The 22523-nt window shown below is 50.1% G+C and overlaps 1 protein-coding gene across 1 annotated transcript in view; it reads right to left on the reverse strand.

Moving 5' to 3' along the window:
* AGO2 (argonaute RISC catalytic component 2) overlaps nt 1-22523 on the reverse strand; it is a 350472-nt gene that overhangs the window by 282012 nt on the left and 45937 nt on the right. Inside the window, exon 3 of the mRNA XM_030219580.1 lies at nt 6257-6377. Coding sequence (XP_030075440.1) covers nt 6257-6377 — 121 coding nt within the window. The remainder of the gene's footprint in view (nt 1-6256; nt 6378-22523) is intronic.

Below are 22523 nucleotides of genomic sequence, written 5' to 3' on the forward strand. Positions count from 1 at the left end.
ACCGTTGCGTACCGGCACAAAAAAAGCACTGCATTTATGTGATAAATGTGAATGTAATTGAGTAAAAAAAAAAAAAAATGTGAAAGTCATTTAAGTTTTGCTACGATTCCTTTCTGTGTAACAGTGGTTTCCAAACCTGATCCTGGAGGCACCCCAGCCAGTCAGGCCCCTAATATATCCACAAGGAACACTCAGAGAGATTGCACGCAATGGAGGTAGTGCATACAAATATCTCTCATGAACATTCACCGTGGACATCCTGAAAACCCGACTGGCTGTGTTGCCTCCAGGCCCAGGGTCTGGAAAATCACCATCATATAGGTATCCTGTGTGTTTATTCTATGCATTTTTGAATTGTCACTGTTTTTGTCTCCACCACATCCACCAGGAGGGTATTCCAGGCATCCACCACCCTCTCCATGACACAGTATTACACAAGGCTCTTTTGCAATTCTGTCCTCCTAAAAATATTTTGCAGGTGATAGCCAAATGCGAGGCAGACTTACATAGATCACCTGCTTCTCTGGATGTTGGCAAATTGGTTACTCACATCCCCCAGCTGACAATAGCAGCGGATTTATGCGATTGTCAGTTTTAAAGTGCTTCATCGTGCCTATATTACCCAGACCCAACTGTTTCACATGGGCGGAATTGACACTCCCCTCTGTTTGAAATTTTCTCACCAGCACAACTCTTTTTTTCATGCATCTTGGGACTGCTCTGTGGTCCGCAGATTTTGGACAGAAGTGGTTCATTATTTGGAAGGCCTGTTGAGCTTGACTATTCCACTCTTCTTATTGGACATATATGAGGCCTTTCCTCTGCAAAGTGGGGGTTGTCGCTTGCTTGTTCGAAAGGCAGCACTTTTTGGCAAGAAGTCAATGCTCAAGGTGTGGACTACATCAGATTCTCCATCCTTTTGGGGCAGGTATTTGCTTCACTATTATATGTTGTTGGAAAAGCAGGGGGTGGGCATCTCTCACAAGCATAAGAAGAGGGGTTTTTTTTTTTTTTGTTGGTATGGGATCCTTACCTTTCTTCCCTTCTCCCTAGGGCTCGTAGTTTTGTTCTCCATACACTGTAGGGTTAGGACCAGTGGTTTAGGTCCCTGGCTTTCAGAAGTTCCTCGAGTGTTTTTTTTTTTTTTTTTCAGTTGATTTGTTTGGTTTGGTTCCTCCTTGTTGTTCAGTTTTGTCAAAGGGTGGGGGTACGGGAAGGTTGAGGGTCTAGAAGGACTTTTATGTCTCTGCTGTTCAAATTTGTCTTCTTTCACGGTTTCACTTCTATTGTTTACCTTTCAACCGAACACTGTGCCATTTTAATTTATGCTCCACATCATGATAGAGGGCTAGTGGGTAAGATTGGGAGGGTGATTAGCCAAGCTGGGAGTTGGCTTTGTTTTTTCCTACAAAATTTACATGTCACACTATTGTTTATTTGACAGTTTATTGCATTGTTCAATACAAATTATTTGAAATTTCAGAGGATCATAAGAGCTTAGACCCTTTGATTAAGCTTTTCAGCAGTTCGGGGAAAGAGTGGGGTGGGGAAAGAGTGGGGTGGGGATATTTCTTGAAAACTTTAATGACTGCTACTGTTTGATTTGTATTTCATGTTCCATGTCATCAATAAAAATGATTTAAAAATAAATATCAATTCCTATCAGTTCTTGGCTAGCCCTATACCTCCAGTACATTTGTCATGGGATTTCCCTAAGTGAAGGTCTAGAACTGTGCTCCACACAGATGTTGCCTGAAGAGCATCTTATTTGCGTTTTTATAGACAGTGACATGAGTTCAAGCTCATCTCCAGCCAAAGTTCTATGGCTACCAAGATCTCTTCCAACACTTTCTTTGGGAAGATGACAAAACCAGTGGCGTACCTAGGGTAGTTGACACCCAGGGCCGGTCATTTTTTAACACCCCCCCCCCCCCCAAAAAAAAAAATAAAATCCAGTACTAGGCATGCCGAGAATACAAAACACTCAGGACCTTTAGAGCAATTCTACCATACCATAAGCAGTCATTTCTATGAGTCACACAAGGAAAAGGAAAGCATCTTAAACACTACAGTGAGTACTAGAACATCAATTCATCTATTGTAAAATGAAACCAGACAGAATAGTACAGATCGTAGATCCTGCACAGTCAATGCCAAATGAAAGCCATGTCTTTTTCACAAACACAGATACACCCTAATCCACTATAGGATAAGTAATCATAAACTTTCTATTTAGACAAAAATTAAACTGAACCCCCAATGCCAGACTCTGCATACAATGCAACACCACAGAAACAGAAACTGTCCCCTAGTACTGTGCAAAATATAGACAGATGTAAATTTGAAAAAAAAAAAACTAACAAGAACCAATCACCACTTTACAAATTAACAAATAGAAATAAAACAAATATAGAAATAAAATAATACCATTTTATTGGACTAATAGATTTAGCTTTCAGAGGCCAAAACCTCCGTCCTCGGGTCAGTACAGTATAGTGCTGTTACAGTATCCTATCCTGACCTGAGGAAGGGGGTTTTGTTCTCCGAAAGTTAGTCAAAATGTATTAAAATTAGTCCAATAAAAAGATTACCTTGTTTACATGTTCTATTATAAACATTTATTAACACAGCTACAATACTACTTTATCCTAAAGCAAAAAACAAAAATATATATTTTATTTACAGTTTGTTGTCTCTGGTTTCTGCTTTCCTCATCTTCTTTTCACCATCTTCCTTCCATCCAGCATCTGTCTTCGTTCTCTGCCATCCAGTGTCAGCCCTCTCTGCTGTCCCCTCCATCCAATGTCTGCCCTCTCTCCCTGCCCCTTCCAGCCACATCTGCACTCTATCTCTGCCCCTTCCATTCACTGTCTGCCCTTTCCCTTCCATCCACTCCACTGTCTGCCCTTTCTCTCTGCCCCTTCAATCCACCATTTGCCCTCCCTCTCCCATCCATCCAGGGTCTGCCCTCCCTCTTGCTCCCCCTTCCATCTAGGATCTGTCCCCTCTCTCTCTGCCCCTTTTTCAGCCCCCAGTTCCAGCCCCCTTCTCCCCTCTGAACACCCCCACCCCAGTCCCCTTCTCCCCTCCCCTTCTCCTGTCTGTGACCCCCACCCAGTCCTCTTCTCCCCTCTGAACACCCCCACCCCAGTCCCCTTCTCCCCTCCCCGTCTCCCATCTGAGATCCCCAACCAGTCCCCTTCTCCCCTCCCCTTTTCCCCTCTGAACACCCCCCCCCCCTTCTCCCCTCCCCTTCCCTTCTCCCGTCTGAGACCCCCACCCCAGTCCCCTTCTCCCCTCCCCGTCTCCCATCTGAGATCCCCACCCCAGTCCCCTTCTCCCCTCCCCTTTTCCCCTCTGAAACACCCCCACCCCAGTCCCCTTCTCCCCTCCCCTTGTCTGAGACCCCACCCCAGTCCCCTTCTCCCCTCCCCTGTGTGAGATCCCCACCCCAGTCCCCTTCTCCCCTCCCCTTTTCCCCTCTGAACACCCCCACCCGAGTCCCTTTCGCCCCTCTCCTTCCCCACCTCAGTCCCGTTCTCACTACTGTCTGAATCGGCGAAGCAGCATCGCAGGCAGCACCTCGTCTGCCCTGCTTGTAAAAATCAAATCTCCTTGTCTTGACGTCGACTCAGGCCTTCCAATCAATCACTATGTCCCGCCCGCCCTCGTGGAATTTACCTTAGAGGAGGGCGGGACATAGTGATTGATTGGAAGGCCCGAGTCGACGTCAAGACGAGGAGAAGGAGATTTGATTTTTTCACAAGCAGGGCAGGCGAGGCGCTGCCTGCGACGCTGCTTCGCCGATTTTTGTTTAAAGTAGGCGGCGGGAGTGGAGCACCCCCCACCCACTGGCACCCGGGGCGGACCGCCCCCACCGCCCCCCCCCTTGGTACGCCACTGGACAAAACTCTTTAAGGCAACTGTTTTCCAAATATATGTAAGAAAGATCTTTATGTCCTCCCTTTGATCAATGTGACCCAGCTGAGCTGGTCCTCTGCTGCTTGCCTGAACCTGACTTCTACTAACACCATACTGCTGCTTTGAGAACTCAGACCATTGCTGTGTGATCTACTATAGCTGCTTACATACACAGTTTTCCCAGCCCCAAAAATCCTCTCCACTGGCTGTCTCAATTTTATCCCATGACCAACAGATGACCTGCTTGAGAGCATTTTCTGTGGATATAGCCTAAAATGTTCTTTCCAGCAAAAACTTTTCCCATTCCTAACCACAAGGTTCTATATTAATATGAATAACCAATACCAATGTAAACATTGTCTAAATACATTCACCCTCTTTGGTCCTCTACATAGCCTGCCTCACAAAGCTGGCTATATGAGCATCTGAGTTTCCACTACGACTACTCAATTATAGACCTTTATTACTACTAATACTGCAATATATCTTTCAAACTAGTTAAGTATCAATATTCAAAATAAATGTGTAAGGGAAATTTACATGTTTTAATCTTAAAAGTTAATTTATATGTACAGACTCCTAAAAAAATCCACACTGGACCATCAATACTCACCAGAAACTATTACAAAATTAATCAAATTCATTTTAACTCACAACTACTTCCACTTTAACAATGATATCTATCTGCAAATAATGGGCACTGCGATGGGCACCAGGACAGCACCCCAATATGCCAACCTTTTTATGGCTGAGCTGGAAGAGACATTTCTGAATACACACCAGACCAAACCTCTAAAATACTACCGGTACATCGATGACATTTTTATGATTTGGACGGAGGGTGAAGAAACTCTGAAACAATTTTATTCTGCATTCAATACATACCATCCTACAATCAGATTCAAAATTGACTACTCCCCAGAAAAAGTCAATTTTTTGGACACCACGGTCTCAATCAGTGATGGCTGTATACAAACATCTATATACAAGAAACCCACAGACAGATGCAGCTACCTCCACAACTCCAGCTTCCATCCTTCACATACAAAAAGATCCATCATTTACAGCCAAGCCACAAGATACCACCGTATCTGCTCTGACCCAGGGGACAGAGACAGACACCTTAAAACCCTGACTGAATCTTTCAAACAGAAGGGCTACAACCCCAAAATAATCTCCAAGAATATTGCCTCCTCCATCAAAACACCCAGGGAGAATCTGCTACAGTACAAAAAGAAAAAATCCACAGACAGAATCCCGCTTGTAGTGACATACAATCCAGAGCTGGAAAAACTGAGGAAAATCATAAGAGATCTACAACCTATACTCCAGGAGGATGAATTACTGAAAGATATTCCCATCCCCACCAGTACTGGCCTTCCGACAGCCACCCAATTTAAAACACAAGCTAATCAGAAGTAACTTCCTTCACAGACTGAAAAGGAACAGAAGGGCACACTTCCCTGTAATTTATCCAGTTGCAAACTATGCCAAAATATTTCACAGGACCCCAAAGTCATCCACAAAGGAAAGATATTCAACATAAAGGGATCTTTCACTTGCTCATCTTCCAATGTGGTATATATCATTCAGTGTAAAAAATGTAACGAAGGATGCTATATTGGAGAAACAGGCCAGATGCTTAAGACAAGATTCAATTTACATAGACATCATATGAACAATACTGGTGCCAGCAGGGTTCCCACGCCTGGTTGGTCAACATTTTACAGGACCAGGACACTGTACCAGTGATTTCACAGTGAGAATCCTCAAAGGTAACTTTAAAACCATACAAGAACGTAAGACCTTTGAAGTCAGAATGATTGAATATTTTAACACCCAACAGAAAGGACTTAACAAGGATCTGGGGTTCCTAGCCCATTATAAACCATAAAGCTGTATGTCTCTGTTGATCACCCTCCCCTCACCTATCCACAACCCACCCTGTTAGAATATCAATGATATGCTTTGATGTCCCCATGCATACTTCCTACCCACCCCCCTCCTCCCACTCTGTCAGACTGTCATAGTAATGCTTGAATGTTTTCACTTATATACACTGTCAGCTAGCACATTTGCTTATTTCCGATCTGAGGAAGAAGGGCAACCTTCGAAAGCTAATCAAGAAATGTATTAAGTTATGTCCAATAAAAAAAGGTATCATCTTATTTTCTTTTCCATGTTTCATTTTGTTTGATTTCTATTGATAACCTAAAAAAAAAAAAAAAAATTCTTAGACAGCCTTGATGCGTCAATGCTTCTTCAAAACTACTTGAACTGGATGACCATTCCACGACCCTAGTGAAAATGAAATTCAAAACTCAGAAATCCTTACTTTTTCCCTGCCAATGGGAAGTGGCATAGCTGTATAAAGATTTTTCCTCCCATCAAACACTGGTTTACGATCTCCAAAGATCTGAGTCTTAAAGTGCTGGACCATATGCTCAACAATTTCCCTAAAATATAAAAGAAAAAAATGATTTTAAAATGGTATAATCCAAATGAAACAATTACTCAGATGTAACTGCTGTTCTATCAAATCAGCATTCTAAGAGATACTTGGTGTAAAACCAAACTGAAAATCTTAAACATTTACAAATTCCAGGAGCCACTATCAGGCTCATTTTCAAAGCACTTAGCCTCCCAAAGTTCCATAGAAACCTATGGAACTTAGCCTCCCAAAGTGCTTTGAAAATATGCCTCAATGTGTCATTAGAGCCACTGTGTACCACCTCTTTTTAAATAATGTTCATTTCCTTTATTGAAAACAAATCTCATAAAAAAACAGGAAGTGGACAGAACTGTTCCAAGGTGAGCAGCAGTCCTTCAACTACATTGCTGCCGGTGGGGGGTGATGCTTCAATATTCTGTTTTCAATGGCTTGGGACAGGCAGGTTCTCTGGAGTCCTGCAAAGCTTGCCTGCATAGGCGGTCGGTGGCCCAACTGTTTGGGGAGGCTAAAGGGGGCGGGGTTAGGAGTGGGGCCATGGGTGGAGCTTAAATCCATAATTGTCTGATAACACACAGAAAAAAAATAAATAAAAATAAAAGTCACAATTAATACCTTTTATTAAATTTAGATATTAATGTCAAAGAATAAAGTGGTTGCTCAAAGCATATACGAACCACAATCGCTCAACTGCAAAACACTATGCACAACTTTGTGCAAAAACACACTCAGAACCTTACTGTACCATAAATATTACACTGGGCAGAACCTAATACACCAATATACCACCCATACGGAAAATGCAGACAATCAACAATATGAAACAAGGGATCATAATATCACAATTCTCATGTAGAGCCACAAAACACCCTAATTCATGTTTAATGTGGGATAAAATGCCATAAATAAGTAAAAAATATAAACTTTTAATGTTGAGCACCTGATTCTCAAAGTGGACATATTCCAAACACTATAATGAAAATAAAATGATCTTTTCTACCTTTGTTGTCTGGTGACTGTTTTTCTGATCATGCTGGCCAAGTATCCGATTCTGCTGCTATCTGTCCTCTTAACTCCGTTTCCAGGGCTTCCTTTCCATTATTTCTTACTTTCAGCCTTTCTTCTTCATTTCTTGCCTTGCATCCGTAAGTAAAAGCTGGGTCCTCTGCAGACTTGACTGTCCAGTGGATCCAGCTTCTGCCTATTTTCTCCATCGATGTGCAGGTTTTCTCCCTTTTCCCTCATCTTATCTCCTTCCTCTCTCTTCCCTCCCCTCCATCCATCCCCAGCACTTTTTCTCTCTCCCTTCCCCTCCATCCATGTGCATCTCCTTCCTCTGTCTTCCCTCCTCTCCATGCATGTCCAGAATTTCTCCCCTTCATTCATGTGCATCTCCTTCCTGTCTTCCCTTCCCTCCATCCATGTCCAGCAACCCTCCTCTCTCTCCCCTGTCCTCCATCCATCCAAGTCCAACAACCCGCTTCTCCCCTCTAGCCACCCATGTCCAGCAACCCTCCTCTCCCCTCTAGCCACCCACCCATGTCCAGCCAAATCTTCTCTCCCCTGACCTCCCCTCCACCCATGTCCAGCAACCCTCCTCTGTCCCCCTGCCATCCCCTCTATCCACCCATTCCAGCAACCCTCCTCCCTCCCCTGCCCTCCATCCATGTCCAGCAACCCTGTTCTCTCCCCTGCTCTCCATCCACCCATGTCCAGCAACCCTGCTCTCCCCTCTAGCCACCCACCCATGACCAGCAACCCTCCTCCCTCCCCTGCCATCCCCTCTATCCACCCATTCCAGCAACCCTCCTCTCCCCTGCCATCCCCTCTATCCACCCACCCATGTCCAGCAACCCTCCTCTCTCCCCTGCCATCCCTCTATCCACCCACCCATTCCAGCAACCCTCCTCTCCCCTGCCCTCCATGCATATCCAGCAATTCCCTTCTGTCCCCTGCCCCCCTCCATCCATACCCAGCCCGATTCTCCTCTCCCCTGCCTCCATCCATCTGGGCCAGCGGCGCCCTGGGTCTCCCCTTTCCCTCCCCTTGCTTACTATCTGCCCCGTGCTCTCTTTAATTTACCTCCGCTCCGTCCCCAGCGTCGACTCGGTCGCATCGTTTCAAAACCCGCCCTGCTGCCCGTCTTTATTCTCCCCTCGCTCCCTTCGCGACGTGATTCGTGCCGCAGAGTCCCGCCTTCTGACATCATTTCCTCGAGGGCGGGACTCTGTCTGCAGAACGAATCACGTCGCGAAGGGAGCGAGGGGAGAATAGAGATGGGCAGCAGGGTGGGCTTTGAAATGATGCGGCCAACGCTGGGGACGGAGCGGAGGTAAATTAAAGATGGCGCGGGGCAGGTAGTAATTAACGGAAAGGGAGGGAAGGGGACATTCACGGCGCCACTCGCCCGGCTGGGGAGGCTTAGCCTCCCCAAGCCTCTTATACCGGGCACCTATGCTTGCCTGTGCCTCACTATTGAAAAAGAGATAGTGAAAAAGCTCCCCCTACGGGCAGAACTGTAGGTGGAAGGCTTACACTCAGCTTAGAGAGAACAGTAGTAAGCAGTCTATGTGAGTCTACTAGAATACTATCTGCAGAGGACACTAAGAGGTCCTTTTACTAAAGTGCATTCGGCACTTAATATGCAAATTAAGTACATGTTATGGTTGCAGCATGCTCTAATTCATGTGTCTAAACAGGAAGCACTAACAGCATCCGAGAGCACCTGAACAGGTCTCCCTGTCAGCTCTGAGTGAAAGCTCTGCAATGCCAGGCGTATTGCCCTGAGCTCCAATCAATTGATTGACCAAGCGGATTCCAACGCAGTCCAAGAACCCTGCGCCGTATTTCCCAGGCAATGGGCTCCCCATCCCGTAAGACTGGCATCCGTAGTCACCACCACCCAGTCTGGAACTGCTAGGAACATCCCCAGCCCCAGTTTGTTGGCACGCAGCCACCAATGCATGTCCAACCTGACAGTTCCCAGGGGAGACGAACTGTGTAATTCTCCGACACAGGGGACCACTGGCTCAGCAGAGACTCCTGGCCCACGGAACAACTTCCAGCGTGGCTGCCACAGAATCCCAGGTCTTGGGAGCTTGGGGGGCCAACAGACTCCAAACTTGCCACCGGAGTGTCAACCTCCGATTCTCTGGCAAAAGTACCTTGCCCAACCTGGTATCGAAGAGAACCCCAAGATATTCCAGGGATTGAAAGGGAACCAACCGACTCTTTTCCAGGTTGATGATCCAACCCAATGATCTCAGCAGAGTGACTACCTTGTCCGTCACCTGTAAGCTCTCCTGATAGGACGGAGCCTGTATCAGCCAATCGTCAAGATACGGATGCACTTGCACCCCTTCCTGACGCAGAAACGCCGTGCCCACCACCATAACCTTGGAAAAGATCCTGGGAGCCATCGCTAACCAGAAGGGAAGCGCATGAAACTGACAGTGCTGGCCCAGGACCGCAAACCGTAGAAACTGATGATGAGGTGGCCAAATTGGAATGTGCAAGTAGGCCTCCTTGAGATCGAGGGAGGTAAGAAATTCCCCTGGCTGAACTGCGGCTATGACGGATCGAAGAGTCTCCATCTGAAAGTGACACACTCGCAGAGCCCTGTTTACTCCTTTGAGATCGAGAACCGGACGAAAAGAACCTCCTTTCTTCGGCACCACGAAATAGATAAAATAGCGGCTGAGAAACCACTGTGCCACTGGCATGGGAATCACCGAACCTAATAGAACCAAGTTCTCTAAAGTTTCTCTGACTGCACCTACCTTTTGGAGACTTGCAAGGAGACTCCACGAAAAGATCTGGGAGGGGCTGAAAAAATTCCAGTTTGTAACCGTCCCAGATTACCTCCAGAACCCACTCGTCTGAGGTCACCCTGGCCCATTCTCCCAGAAAGAGGGACAGCCGTCCCCCTATCGAAGCTGGGTGATGGACCAAGGCCCCATCATTGGGCACGAGCCCCCGCGGCCATTCTCGATGAAGCTCTGCCTGGGCGGCAGTTCCTGCGAAAAGGCTGCTGCTTCTGAGCAAAACGAGGTTTCCCGAAGGAAACAGACCTGCCTGGGCGATAACGCCAAGCATCCCTAAACCAGACCCGAGAGGAACCCGCGCGAGGCCCCAATTTTGGTTTATCCTCAGGTAAACGACGGCCTTTAGAACCTCCTAGGTACTTAACAATCTTGTCCAAGTCATCTCCAAACAGAAGTTTGCCTCTGAATGGCAAACGAGCGAGGCGAGACTTGGAAAGCTTATCTGCAGACCAGTGACGAAGCCACAACCAGAAGCAAGCCACCACTGAAAGGGACACCTCTTTTGCCGATGCCCGCAGGATGTCATAGAGCAAATCCACTAAATAAGGGAGACCTGCTTCAAGCAAGGGCAAAGCTGCTACCAGCTCCTCCGAGGAGGCTGCTTTCTGAACCCAGGAAAGGCAAGCCCTGGCAGCATAAGAACCGCAGACCGACGCCTGCATGCATAAAGCAGCTACCTCAAACGACATCTTCAAAGAAAATTCTAACTTTCTATCCTGAGGATCCTTAAGTGCTGTGCCACCTTCCACGGGCAAAGTAGTCTTCTTAATGACTGCCGTAATCAATGAATCCACTGTGGGCATACACAACGTCTCCCGCTCTACTTCCGGAAGCGGATAGAGATGCGCCATGGCCCTCGCCACACGCAATCCTGCCTCTGGTGTATCCCATTATGCCGTAATCAACACCATCATAGCCTCGTGAATGTGGAAGGTACGAGGTGGACGCTTAGTCCCCGACATTATAGAGGGGGCTGCCGACATGGAAGGCCCGCTGTCCGGAGTTGAGATATTCAACACCTCCATAGCTCTGACTGTAAGGTTAGGCAATACTTCCTGGCGGAACAGCCGTGCCGCCGTAGGATCGTCTCCACTCTCAGAAGGTAGTTCCCCTTCCTCAAGGGACTCAGAGGTCTAGTTGGGAAACACTAGACAACTGACCATCATCTACGTCTGAGCATACGGAAAAAGAGTCTATCCCCTGTGTATCAACGCGTGACCGCTTAGCCATTAAGGGAGAAGAAAAAGAGGACAAATCCTACGGAGGGGCTCCAGACGGAATTCCCCCAAATCTCTTCAGCAGAAAGGCTTTGTGCATCAAAAGCACAAAATCTGGGGAAAATGGCATTTCAGCTTCGCTTAACTCAACTGTTCCCTCTGTGAATATCCTCAGAAGGTGAAAGCCCCTGAAGATGAGCCACTGTGTTAGAAGTCACTGCAGCCGCAGAGCTCCCTCGCTCCGAATCCAAAATGGCGCCCGAGGAACTTAATCACGGAGGATCAGTGCGGGAAAAGAGGGGCGCCGCCTCTGCCAACTCAGACGCTCCCCCGGAGGCTCCTGCCCCAAAAGCATAGTCATTAGACCGGCTGCCGCGCTAGTACATATTGGAGCCCGCTGCCGCTCACCCCGCCTGAGACGGGACGGCACCAAAATCCTCCACCGGCAGGCAGGAAGAATGTCCAGCGGGGCCCAGTAATGTCGCTGACAGGTCTGCAACCTGATCAAAACGGACTCATTCCTCCGAAGGCTCCCCCCCCCTCCCCGAGACGGAGAGCCCCGACGGCAGGCAGAACACAACCCTGGCGCTACTCTCCGGTTCCCACACCGGGAGCAGAGCTTCACAGATTCCGACAGAGCTACCATGTGCCCAGCTGCCCAGCACTTCAGGGAACCCCCTACCCGCTACTAAAATGGAGCCCCACGGCCTTAGCGCAATCAGGCAACCCTTGCTTACTGTGAGGGCTATTCACAAAGGACCTTTTTTTTTTTTTTTTACCTAGAACAGGAGATTAAGAGACTCACATGCGGCCAAATGGGAATCAGCGGGAGGGGGAGGAAGGGAAGGACCTGGCACCACCAGGTTTCCCTGCTCAGCACCATAGCGAGCCCTCAACCCCTAGGGTACCTCTACTCAGCCCGAGGGAACAGGTGAGGAGCCCCCAAATCCACAGCTGCAGAGTTATGCTAGATAGAGAGAATACTGAGGTTTGGGTGGCTATACATGACCACATATAGTGAGCCTCAGAAGTTCTCTCTATCTCTACCTGCTGGCAGAGGGACATAACCCACCAGTCTCTGGATTGATCTGTGGGAAGCTATGGAAACTAACTTTATATCCATTTCAAAAATCCAATAAAAATTACACACACACACACTAATATCAACAGGCATAAGGTTACTGAATATGTCAGACAACAGCCTAATTTTGGTGGCAGCATGATCATAAAACTAGGTGGTAAATCAAGAGAGGATCCCGAGTGTTCGGTTAAGTATGGGTCTTGAAAGAATTAAAGAATAAAAGAGAAAAATAAAAGTATCAGAACAATCTACCAGCAGAGATGGTGGAAGCTGGCACTATAGCTGGTGAAAGTCGAATTCAAAAATGCTTTGGATAGATGAAAAAGGTAATAAAAAGCAATAGCAGAAAACAGACTGAGAGACTGGGCAAAAAGCATGGGGGTGGAGGGAGCTGGTGATAGTTAAGGTATCTTGCCTCATATCCTGGCTACTGTGTCAAAACGTTAAGGCTGCTGTAAAGATTAACAGCCTTGACAAGGGAAAATTAGGTTCTTACCTTGGTAATTTTCTTTCCTTTAGTCACAGCAGATGAATCCATTAACTGATTATGTCCGCCTACCAGCAGGTGGAGATAGAGAACACTGAAAAACCATAGTGCTCTAAGGACAGCTAGCTCCATCTGCCTTCAGTATTCGAAACTTCCAAAGCAGAGTGTATCCTCAAAGTAGAATAACATGAACTTTCCTCACAGCGAACGAATGCCCCAGAACAGGAGCAATAATCCCACAAAGGAGGGACGATCTCAACCTTCTGTAACAGAACAGAAATCCTGAAGACTGTTTTTCAACTTCTCCCAATGAGGGAACATGTCTGCAGGAAACAACTGAACAAATAAACAGACAGGGAGGGATCATGGATTCATCTGCTGTGACTAAAGGAAAGAAAATTACCAAGGTAAGAACCTAATTTTCCCTTCCTTGTCATCAGCAGCAGATGAATCCATTAACTGATGGGATGTACAAAAGCACTCCCTAGTTAGGGCGGGAATCTGTCACTCCCCGAGCAAGTACTTGCGCTCCAAACTGCGCGTCCCGCTTCGCTGCAACATCCAGCCTGTAATGCTGGACGAAGGAAAGCTTAGAAGCCCAAGTAGCCGCACTACAGATCTCCTGAGAGTGCTCCTGTTTCAGCCCATGAATAGGAAATCACTCTCGTGGAATGCGCTTTAAATGCATCAGGTGGAGACCATCCTTGAGCCAACGGGCTATAGTGGCCTTAGACGCCGGAGACTCTCTTCGAGGACCTGACAACAAGACAAAAAGGTGATCAGAGGTCCTGAAGTCATTTGACATTTGTAGATACTGCAATAGAGCCCTGCGAACATCCAGAAGATGTAACTGCCCAAAAGATTCCGGAAACTCCTCCCTAGTAAAGGAGGGCAGATAAATGGGCTGGTTTAGGTGAAACGCTGAAACCACTTTAGGCAGGAAGGAAGGCACAGTACGCACCGTTACTCTGGACTCTGAGAATTGCAGAAAGGGGTCTCGATAGGACAGAGCCAGGAGCTCAGACACACGTCTCGCCGAAGTTATGGCCACCAAAAAGACTGTCTTTAGAGTCACATCCTTCTCTGAAGCTCACCTCAGCGGCTCGAAGGGCGAACACTGGAGTGCCTTCAACACCAAACCCAGGTTCCAAGCCGGACACAGCAGCCGCACTGGAAGGCGAAGCCGGAGCGCCCCTCTTAGAAATCGGGCAAGGTCCAGATAAGCGGCCAGGGAAAGGCCAGAGATCTTCCCTCGAAAGCATGCCAATGCTGCCACTTGCACTCGCAGGGAATTGTAGGCCAAGCCTTTTTGTAGACCATCCTGCAAAAACTCCAGTATTGGCGAGACTGTAGCCCTCGTGGGTGTGATCGCCTTTGAAACACACCACACCTCAAACTGGCACCAGATCCGAGCATAAGCAACGGAAGTGGACCGCTTGCGGGCCTGCAAGAGAGTGGAGATAACTTTGTTAGAATAGCCTTTGTCTCTCTATTGCGCCCTCTCATGAGCCATGCCGTAAGACCAAAGAGGCAGGGATCCTCCATAGTCACCGGTCCCTGCATCAACAGGTTCGGTACCAGAGGCAAAGGAAGAGGGGCCTCCACCAGCATCCGCCGGAGGTCCGCGTACCACGGCCACCTGGGCCAATCCAGGGCAATGAGAATCACCACTCCTTGATATAGCCAAATTCGCAGGACTCCTCGCCCTATCAAGGGCCAAGGAGAGAACACCTACAGGAGGCCTGGAGGCCAGGGTTGAGCCAAGGCATCCAACCCCGCCGAGCGAGGATCTCTCACAGTCTGCTGAAAAAAGCACGAGACTTTAGCATTTGCGCTTGACGCCATTAAATCCGCTATGGGCGTTCCCCATTTGGCACAGATCTGAAGAAACACTTTGACTGCCAGTTCCCACTCCGCTGGGTCAATTTGATGCCTGCTTAGAAAATCGGCTTGCACGTTGCTCTGACCTGCTATGTGAGCTGCTCACAGAAGCTGCAGATGTAGCTCGGCCCAGTGGCAAATCTGAGCAGCCTCCGCGGCCAGTGCTCTGCACTGAGTGCCGCCCTGTCGATTTATGTAGGCCACAGCTGTCATGTTGTCCGACAGAACTCTGACAGCCAGCCCCTCCAGAGTCTTGTGAAAGGCCAGAAGAGCCTGGAATATCGCTCTCAGTTCCAAGCGATTGATGGACCACCCCGATTCCGCGGGTGTCACAGGCCCTGGGCATAGCTTCCCCTGCAATGTGCTCCCCAGCCGTCCAGGCTGGCATCGGTAATCACCAGGCACCAAGAGGGAAGCGCCAACAGCATTCCTCGCCGCAGCATGCTGTCAGAGAGCCACCACTCCATACTGAGCCGGGCCGCAGGGAGCCACGTGAGTCTGCGTTGATAATCCTGGGACATTGGAGACCATCGTTGAAGCAGGGCAATCTGCAGAGGTCTCAAGTGCGCTCTTGCCCATGGCACTACCTCCAAAGTGGCCGTCATCGACACCAGCAGCTGGACAAAGTCCTAACCTCGCGGGCGAGGCATCCTCAGGAGCAGACTGACCTGATTCTGAAACTTGCACCGCCTTTGGTCGGGTAGAAAGACAAACCCCGAGGCTGTGTCAAACCGGACCCCCAAATATTCGAGATATTGAGAGGGGGTCAGGTGACCTTTTGGTATATTGATGACCCAACTCAGAGATTGCAGTACAGAGACCGCTGTGGCCAGACGACTTTCGTCTGCCGAATCCGCTCTGATGAGCCAGTCGTCGAGGTACGGGAGAACCCGGATACCCTGTCGCCTGAGAAAAGCAGCTACCACCACCATAACCTTGGAAAAGGTGCGGGGAGCTGTGGCGAGGCCAAAAGGCAAGGCCAAAAGGCAAGGCCCCGAAACTGTAAATGTTCTCCCAACACCGCAAACCGGAGCAACCGTTGATGCGGGGGCCAAATAGGAATGTGCAAGTAAGCTTCTTTTAGGTCCAGAGACGTGAGAAATTCTCCTGGCTATACCGCCGCAATGACAGAGCGCAGGGTTTCCATGCAAAAATATCGCACTCTTGGAGCCTCGTTCACTGACCTTAAGTCGAGGAGCAGTCGGAAAGACCCGCCTTTTCGAGGCACCACAAAGTAAATGGAGTAGCGACCGCAGCCGCGTTCGGCAGGAGGCACCAGGATCACCGCTCCAAGGTGCAACAAGACTTGTAAGGTCTCCTCCACCGCCGCCCGTAGACGGTGGAACTCCACAAACACATCTCTCACCGGGGCGCTGAATTCCAATCGGTAACCTTCTCTGATCAGGTCCAAGAGCACTGATCGGAGGTAATCCTGGTCCCTTCCTCGAGAAAAAGGGAAAGACATCCTCCTACTGCAGGAATCGAGGAATGGACCGGCGTCCCGTCATTGAGGGGGCCGCCCCTGAACTCCAGGCCTTGAACTGGCCGCTGTGGAACGCTTGGCCCAGCGAAAGGAGTTCCTCTGCTGAAAACGGGCACGTTGAGAAACCCCAGCAGAGTGCCCCGGGCGATACCTGCGAGCTTCACGGAAGCGAGGTCTGGAAGAGGAGGGCCACACAGAACCCTTGAAAGAAGGCCTTGGCCTATCCTCGGGTAAGCGCTGGGGTTTAGGGTCCCCCAGGTCTTTCACAATCTTCTCCAGCTCCTCTCCAAATAACAGGTGGCCCCGAAAGGGAAGCTTCACCAGAGGCCACGTCAGCCACCCAAAGCCATAGCCACAGAAGGCGGCGGGCCGCAACCGCCACAGACATCTGTTTAGCCGAAGCTCTGACCAGATCATAGAGAGCTTCAGCCAAAAATGACAGGGCCAACTCCATCAGCGGTGCAACCTCAGCGAGGGACTCCGCACCATCCGCAGGTTGTTCCACTGCCTGTTGTAACCAAGCAAGGCAGGCCCGGGCAGCATAGGACCTGCATATAGATGCCCTTAAGGCGAGGCCCGAGATTTCAAATGACCGTTCCAACGTGGATTCAAGCCGCCAGTCCTGTATATCTTTCAGGGCAACCCCTCCCTCTACGGGGAGGGTGGTCCTCTTAGTCACATACCGCTCATCCAAACAATGCAGAGCCCGAAAATCAGCTGAATAATTCTCCCTGCGGAAAGCCAGAAGGTAGATCAACTAATTCAAGTGAAAACAAGACACGATCTTCAGTACAAATGACGGAACCATCCAAATGCAAACTCCTACATCCATAAAGTAGAGAAACGGATCTCTGCACAAGGCCTGCAGTTCTGACCTCCCCCGCCCCGTCAAGAAGAGGCAATGGCTACCAGAAAAACTGCCTTCAAGGTGAGATCATTCAAGGATAACCTATCCAGAGACTCAAATGGCAGTCTCCACAGTGCCCGAAGGACCAGGTAAAAGGTTTCACAAAGGAAGGATGGCCTGACGAGGAGAATCTAAGTGATTAACCCCCACAGAGAAAACGAACAATGTCCAGATGGGCTACCAAAGATGAGTTCTGACACAACCCCTGAAATAGGCCAGCAACGCCACCTAGACCTTCAGTGACCTCAAAGAAAGGCGCTTCTCCAATCCGGACTGCAGAAAAGCAAGGATGTTCGCAACTGAGTCAATGCAGAGGCCCACTTCCTAACATCAGGACTCAAAAGTCCACCAGCTCCGCGCATAGGTCACTGAAGTCGATCTCTTCTGTGCATGGAGCATAGTAGCAATAACTCTTATTCTGTGGTCACGTCCTCTCATGAGCCAAACTGTAAGATCAAAGGGGGAGGGATCTTGTATGAGAATGGGACCCTGCAACAGATAGCCCTGCTCAGGCAGCAGCAGAAGCGGGCTATTGATCTCCAGCCTGACCAGGTCCGCATACACCAGGACCACTGGGCCCCGATTCCTCACAATGCACCCCAACATGCCGTCTATCGTCAGCCATGGTGGGAAAACGTACAACAGCTGTAACTGAAGCCACCCTCCTTGCCCCTGCTGAAAAAACCAGGGCACCTTCGCATTGCTCCTCCGAGCCATCAGATCCAGCACAGGGACCCCCCCCCCCCCAAACGGACAATTATCTGATGAAAGGCCACCCAGGAAAGTTCCCACTCTCCAGGATCCAGCAAGGTCTGACTGAGATAATCCACCTGCACATTCAGTGAGCCTGCAATGTGTGCTGAAAGAGCATCAACAAATGATCCTCCACCTATGAGCAAAGGAGGGACGCATCCCTCACCAGAGGAGAACTTTTCAATCCCCCCTGACTGTTGACATACACCACCACTGTAGCACAGTCGGAGAGCACAATGGTTGGGACAGGCAAAAACTCCCGTAAGGCCAGGTGTATGGCTCGCAACTCCAACCGGTTGATTGACCAAGCCGCCTCCACTGGGGACCACAGCCCCTGAGTCGTCCATTCCAGGCAATGCATCCCCCAGCCCAAAAGGCTGGCGTCTGTGGTAACAACAACCCAATCCAGAGCAGCAAAGGAACCCCCCCTCTCCAAATGGTCAAGGCACAGCCACCAGCACATCGCAAACCAGGCCTGAACCAACCAAGACAACCTGACCTGATATTCGGCCAACAGCAGGGACCATCAGCTGAGAAGGGGCAACTGGAGGGACCACATATGGCTCCTCACCCAAGGAACCACCTCCAGCCTGGCCGCCATGGAGCCCAACACCTGCATGTAATCTCACACACTCTCGCAGCAGGCTCTCCACTTGATTTTGAAGCCACAGTTGCCTCGCCTCAGTATCAAACACAACCCCCAGGTACTCCAGGGACTGAGACAGTGGCAAGTGGCCATTGGACAAATTGACAACCCTGTCACCTGCACACTCTTCTGAGGCGACGATATCTAAAATCGGCCAGTGGTCCAAGTAGGGCTAAACCTGGATGCCCTCTTGCCGGAGGAAGGCTACGACCACCACCATGATCTTAGAAAAAGTCCTGGGCGCTGTCACAAGGTCAAAGGCATCGCTCAGACCGAAAGTGGTGACTCAGCATTTCAAACCGGAAGAAGCGCTGATGAGGTGGCCAAAAGGGAATGTGCATATAGGTCTCCATGAGATCCAGTAGTCAGGAACTCTCTGTTCTGAATGGCTGTGACAACGGACCGTAAGGTTTCCATGTAAAAATGACGGACCCGAAGAGCTCTGTTCACGTACCTGAGATTGAGCATGGGCCAAGATGCTCCACCGTTTTTGGGCACCACAAAATAAATGGAGTAACAGGCAAGACCCTATTCCGATAGAGGAACGGGCAGCACAGCCCCAAGCAGTGCAGAGTGGAGAGAGTCTCCCTAACCACTCACACCATAGCAGGAGCCTTGCAAGGGAACTCCATGAAGAAATCTGACAGAGGATGAGCAAATTCCAGCTTACAGCCGGATCACCTCTAAGACTCACCCGTCCAATGTAATCCTGGTCCATTCCCGGCCCATTCCCCCACGAAGAGAAACAGCAATACCCCTATGATCACTTCCGGGGGATGGACCAAGGACCCATCATGGTAAAATTATGTATCTTACCTGATAATTTTCTTTCCCTTAATCATAGCCGATCAATCCATAGACTGGTGGGTTGTGTCCATCTACCAGCAGGTGGAGATAGAGAGCAATCTTATGCCTCCCTATATGTGGTCATGTGCTACCGGAAATTCCTCAGTATGTCGATATCAAAGCTCCATCCGCAGGACTCAGCACTTGGAGAATTACACCCACAAAGGGACACTCTGCCCAGCTCACCACCGCCGAAGCGGGGGAGGGGAAATATTCCAGCGCACCACCGCCGGGGCGGGGGGGAACTGGCTTATCCTGCTACCGCAACCGCAGAAGGAGCTGGCTTACCCTAACACCGCCGAAGCGGGAGGGATACAAAGCTACCCTACAGCCGCATGAAGCGGGAGGGAGCGCCGGCATAATTTGGTTATCAATCCAGCCACCGCCGAAACGGGGGGAGAGGAAGCAGCAGCTCACTGTAACACAAAATCGTCTCAACTCGAAGAGACTTCAATTGGAAGAACTTGAACACGAAGTCCTCGTGAACAGGAAATGAAGACTGAACTTGAACCTGAAATATAACCAGAACACAAACAATACAGATATCTGGGAGGGGCTATGGATTGATCGGCTATGATTAAGGGAAAGAAAATTATCAGGTATGATACATAACTTTACCTTCCCTATCATCAAGCCGATCAATCCATAGACTGGTGGGATGTACCGAAGCAGTACTCACCCAGGGCGGGACATGGAAATCCCTGAACGCAAAACTGAAGCCCCAAACTGGGCCTCGGTCCGAGCAGCCACATCCAAGTGGTAATGTCGTGAGAAGGTATGAGCCGACGACCAAGTAGCCGCTCTGCAAATCTCTTCCAAGGATACAGACCTGGACTCCGCCAACAAGGCTGCTTGTGCTCTAGTAGAGTGTGCCTTCAGCTGAATAGGCGGAATCTTCCCTGCCGCCACATAAGCTGCCGCGATCGTCTCCTTGACCTAACGTGCCACCGTAGGCTTAGATGCCTGCAGACCCTTACGAGGGCCTGCGAACAGCACAAACAGATGATCCGACTTCCGGAAATCATTGGTTACTTCCAAGTATCTGATGATGACCCGTCTAACATCCAGGTATTTGAGCGCAGGGTACTCCTCTGAGTAGTCCTCACTACGAAAGGAGGGCAGGTAAAGCTGCTGATTCACATGGAATCAAGAAACAATCTTGGGCAGGAAGGATGGCACTGGGCGAATCGATACTCCTGCCTCAGTGAATCGCAGGAACGGTTCTCTACACGAGAGCGCCTGGAGCTCGGAAACTCTTCTGGCTGATGTGATAGCCACCAGGAAGACTGCTTTCAACGTCAGGTCCTTCAGCGATGCCCTTGGCAAGGGCTTGAAGGGCAGTTTCTGGAAGGTCCGTAGCACCAGATTGAGTTTCCACGTAGGCACTATCGAGTGCAGAGGGGGGCGCAGGTGATTAACTCCTTTGAGAAAGCGTACCACATCCGGCTGTGAAGCCAGGGAAGCCCCCTTCAGACGACCCCTGAAGCAAGCTAGAGCCGCCACCTGGACTTTCAGCGAACTGAGCGACAGGCCTTTCTCCAGCCCCTCTTGCAGGAACGCCAACACTGAAGATATTGGAGCAGTGAAGGGCGATACAGAGCCTGCCTCGCACCACGATGCAAAGGTACGCCAAACCCTGGCGTAAGTGGTGGAAGTAGAGCGCTTCCTCGCTCTCAGCATAGTGGCTATGACCTTGTCTGAGAAGCCCCTCTTCCTCAGCCGCTTCCGCTCAAGAGCCAGGCCGTAAGACCAAAGGGGGAGGGATCCTCCATCATCACAGGACCCTGATGTAAGAGGCCCCGCTCCGCTGGCAGCCGCAGAGGGCCGTCCACCGAGAGTCTAAGTCCGCATACCAGGGACGTCTGGGCCAATCCGGACCCACCAGGATCACCCGGCCGGATGCTTTGCCACCTGGCCTAGCACCCTGCCCATCATGGGCCAGGGTGGGAACACGTAGAGAAGCTCCTGTGCCGGCCACTGCTGGAGAAGAGCATCGACTCCCAGAGATCGAGGGTCCCCATCCTCTGCTGAAAAAGCGCGGCACTTGGCAATTGGCTGAGGTCGCCATCAGATCCAGGCTCGGCCGGCCCCAGCGTTTCATGATGTCCAAGAACGCCCGAGCAGACAGTTGCCACTCTCCAGGATCCAAGGTATGGCGACTGAGAAAGTCCACCTTGACACTCATGACTCCCGCAATGTTGGCCGCCGACAGCTGTTCCAGATTCGCTTCCGCCCACAGGCATAGCTTCATGGCCTCCTTGGCTAGAGGGGCGCTCCTGGTGCCTCCCTGGCGATTGACATAGGCCACAGCCGTGGCATTGTCCGACAGGACCCATACAGGCCTCAGCACCAGTACTGGGAGAAACTCTAGAAGCGCCAACCGAATGGCTCGGAGCTCCAGGAGGTTGATGGACCATTTCGTCTCTGCAGGAGACCAGAGCCCCTGCGCTGTCCGTCCCAGGCAGTGGGCTCCCCAGCCCGTCAAGCAGCCGTCCATCGTGACGACAACCCACTCCGGGGTCGTAAGAGGCATTCCTGCAGACAGCTTGCCTGGCCTCAGCCACCAGCTCAGCGTCTTTCGCACCGCTGGATCCAAAAGAAGGCGTACGGCGTAATCCTCCGACACTGGAGTCCACCGCCGCAGAAGAGAGTGCTGTAGTGGTCTCATATGAGCCCTGGCCCAGGGCACTACCTCCATCGTGGCCGTCATGGAGCCCAACAGCTGCACATAGTCCCAAGCTCGAAGAGTAGATGAGGCTAGGAACTGGCCCACCTGGGTCTGAAGCTTGACGCTCCGGTTGTCCGGCAGGAACACTCTGCCCACTTGGGTGTCGAATCGAACTCCCAGATACTCCAGAGATTGAGTCGGGTGCAGCTGGCTTTTCTCCCAGTTGATGATCCATCCCAGGGAGCTCAGAAGAGCAATGACCCTGTCTGTAACTCTCCCGCACTCCGCATAGGAAGGGGCTCGGATCAGCCAGTCGTCCAGATAGGGATGGACTTGTACTCCCTCCTTGCGGAGGAAGGC

This window comes from Microcaecilia unicolor, chromosome 1 (assembly GCF_901765095.1).
Source record: "Microcaecilia unicolor chromosome 1, aMicUni1.1, whole genome shotgun sequence".
Taxonomy (NCBI): domain Eukaryota; kingdom Metazoa; phylum Chordata; class Amphibia; order Gymnophiona; family Siphonopidae; genus Microcaecilia; species Microcaecilia unicolor.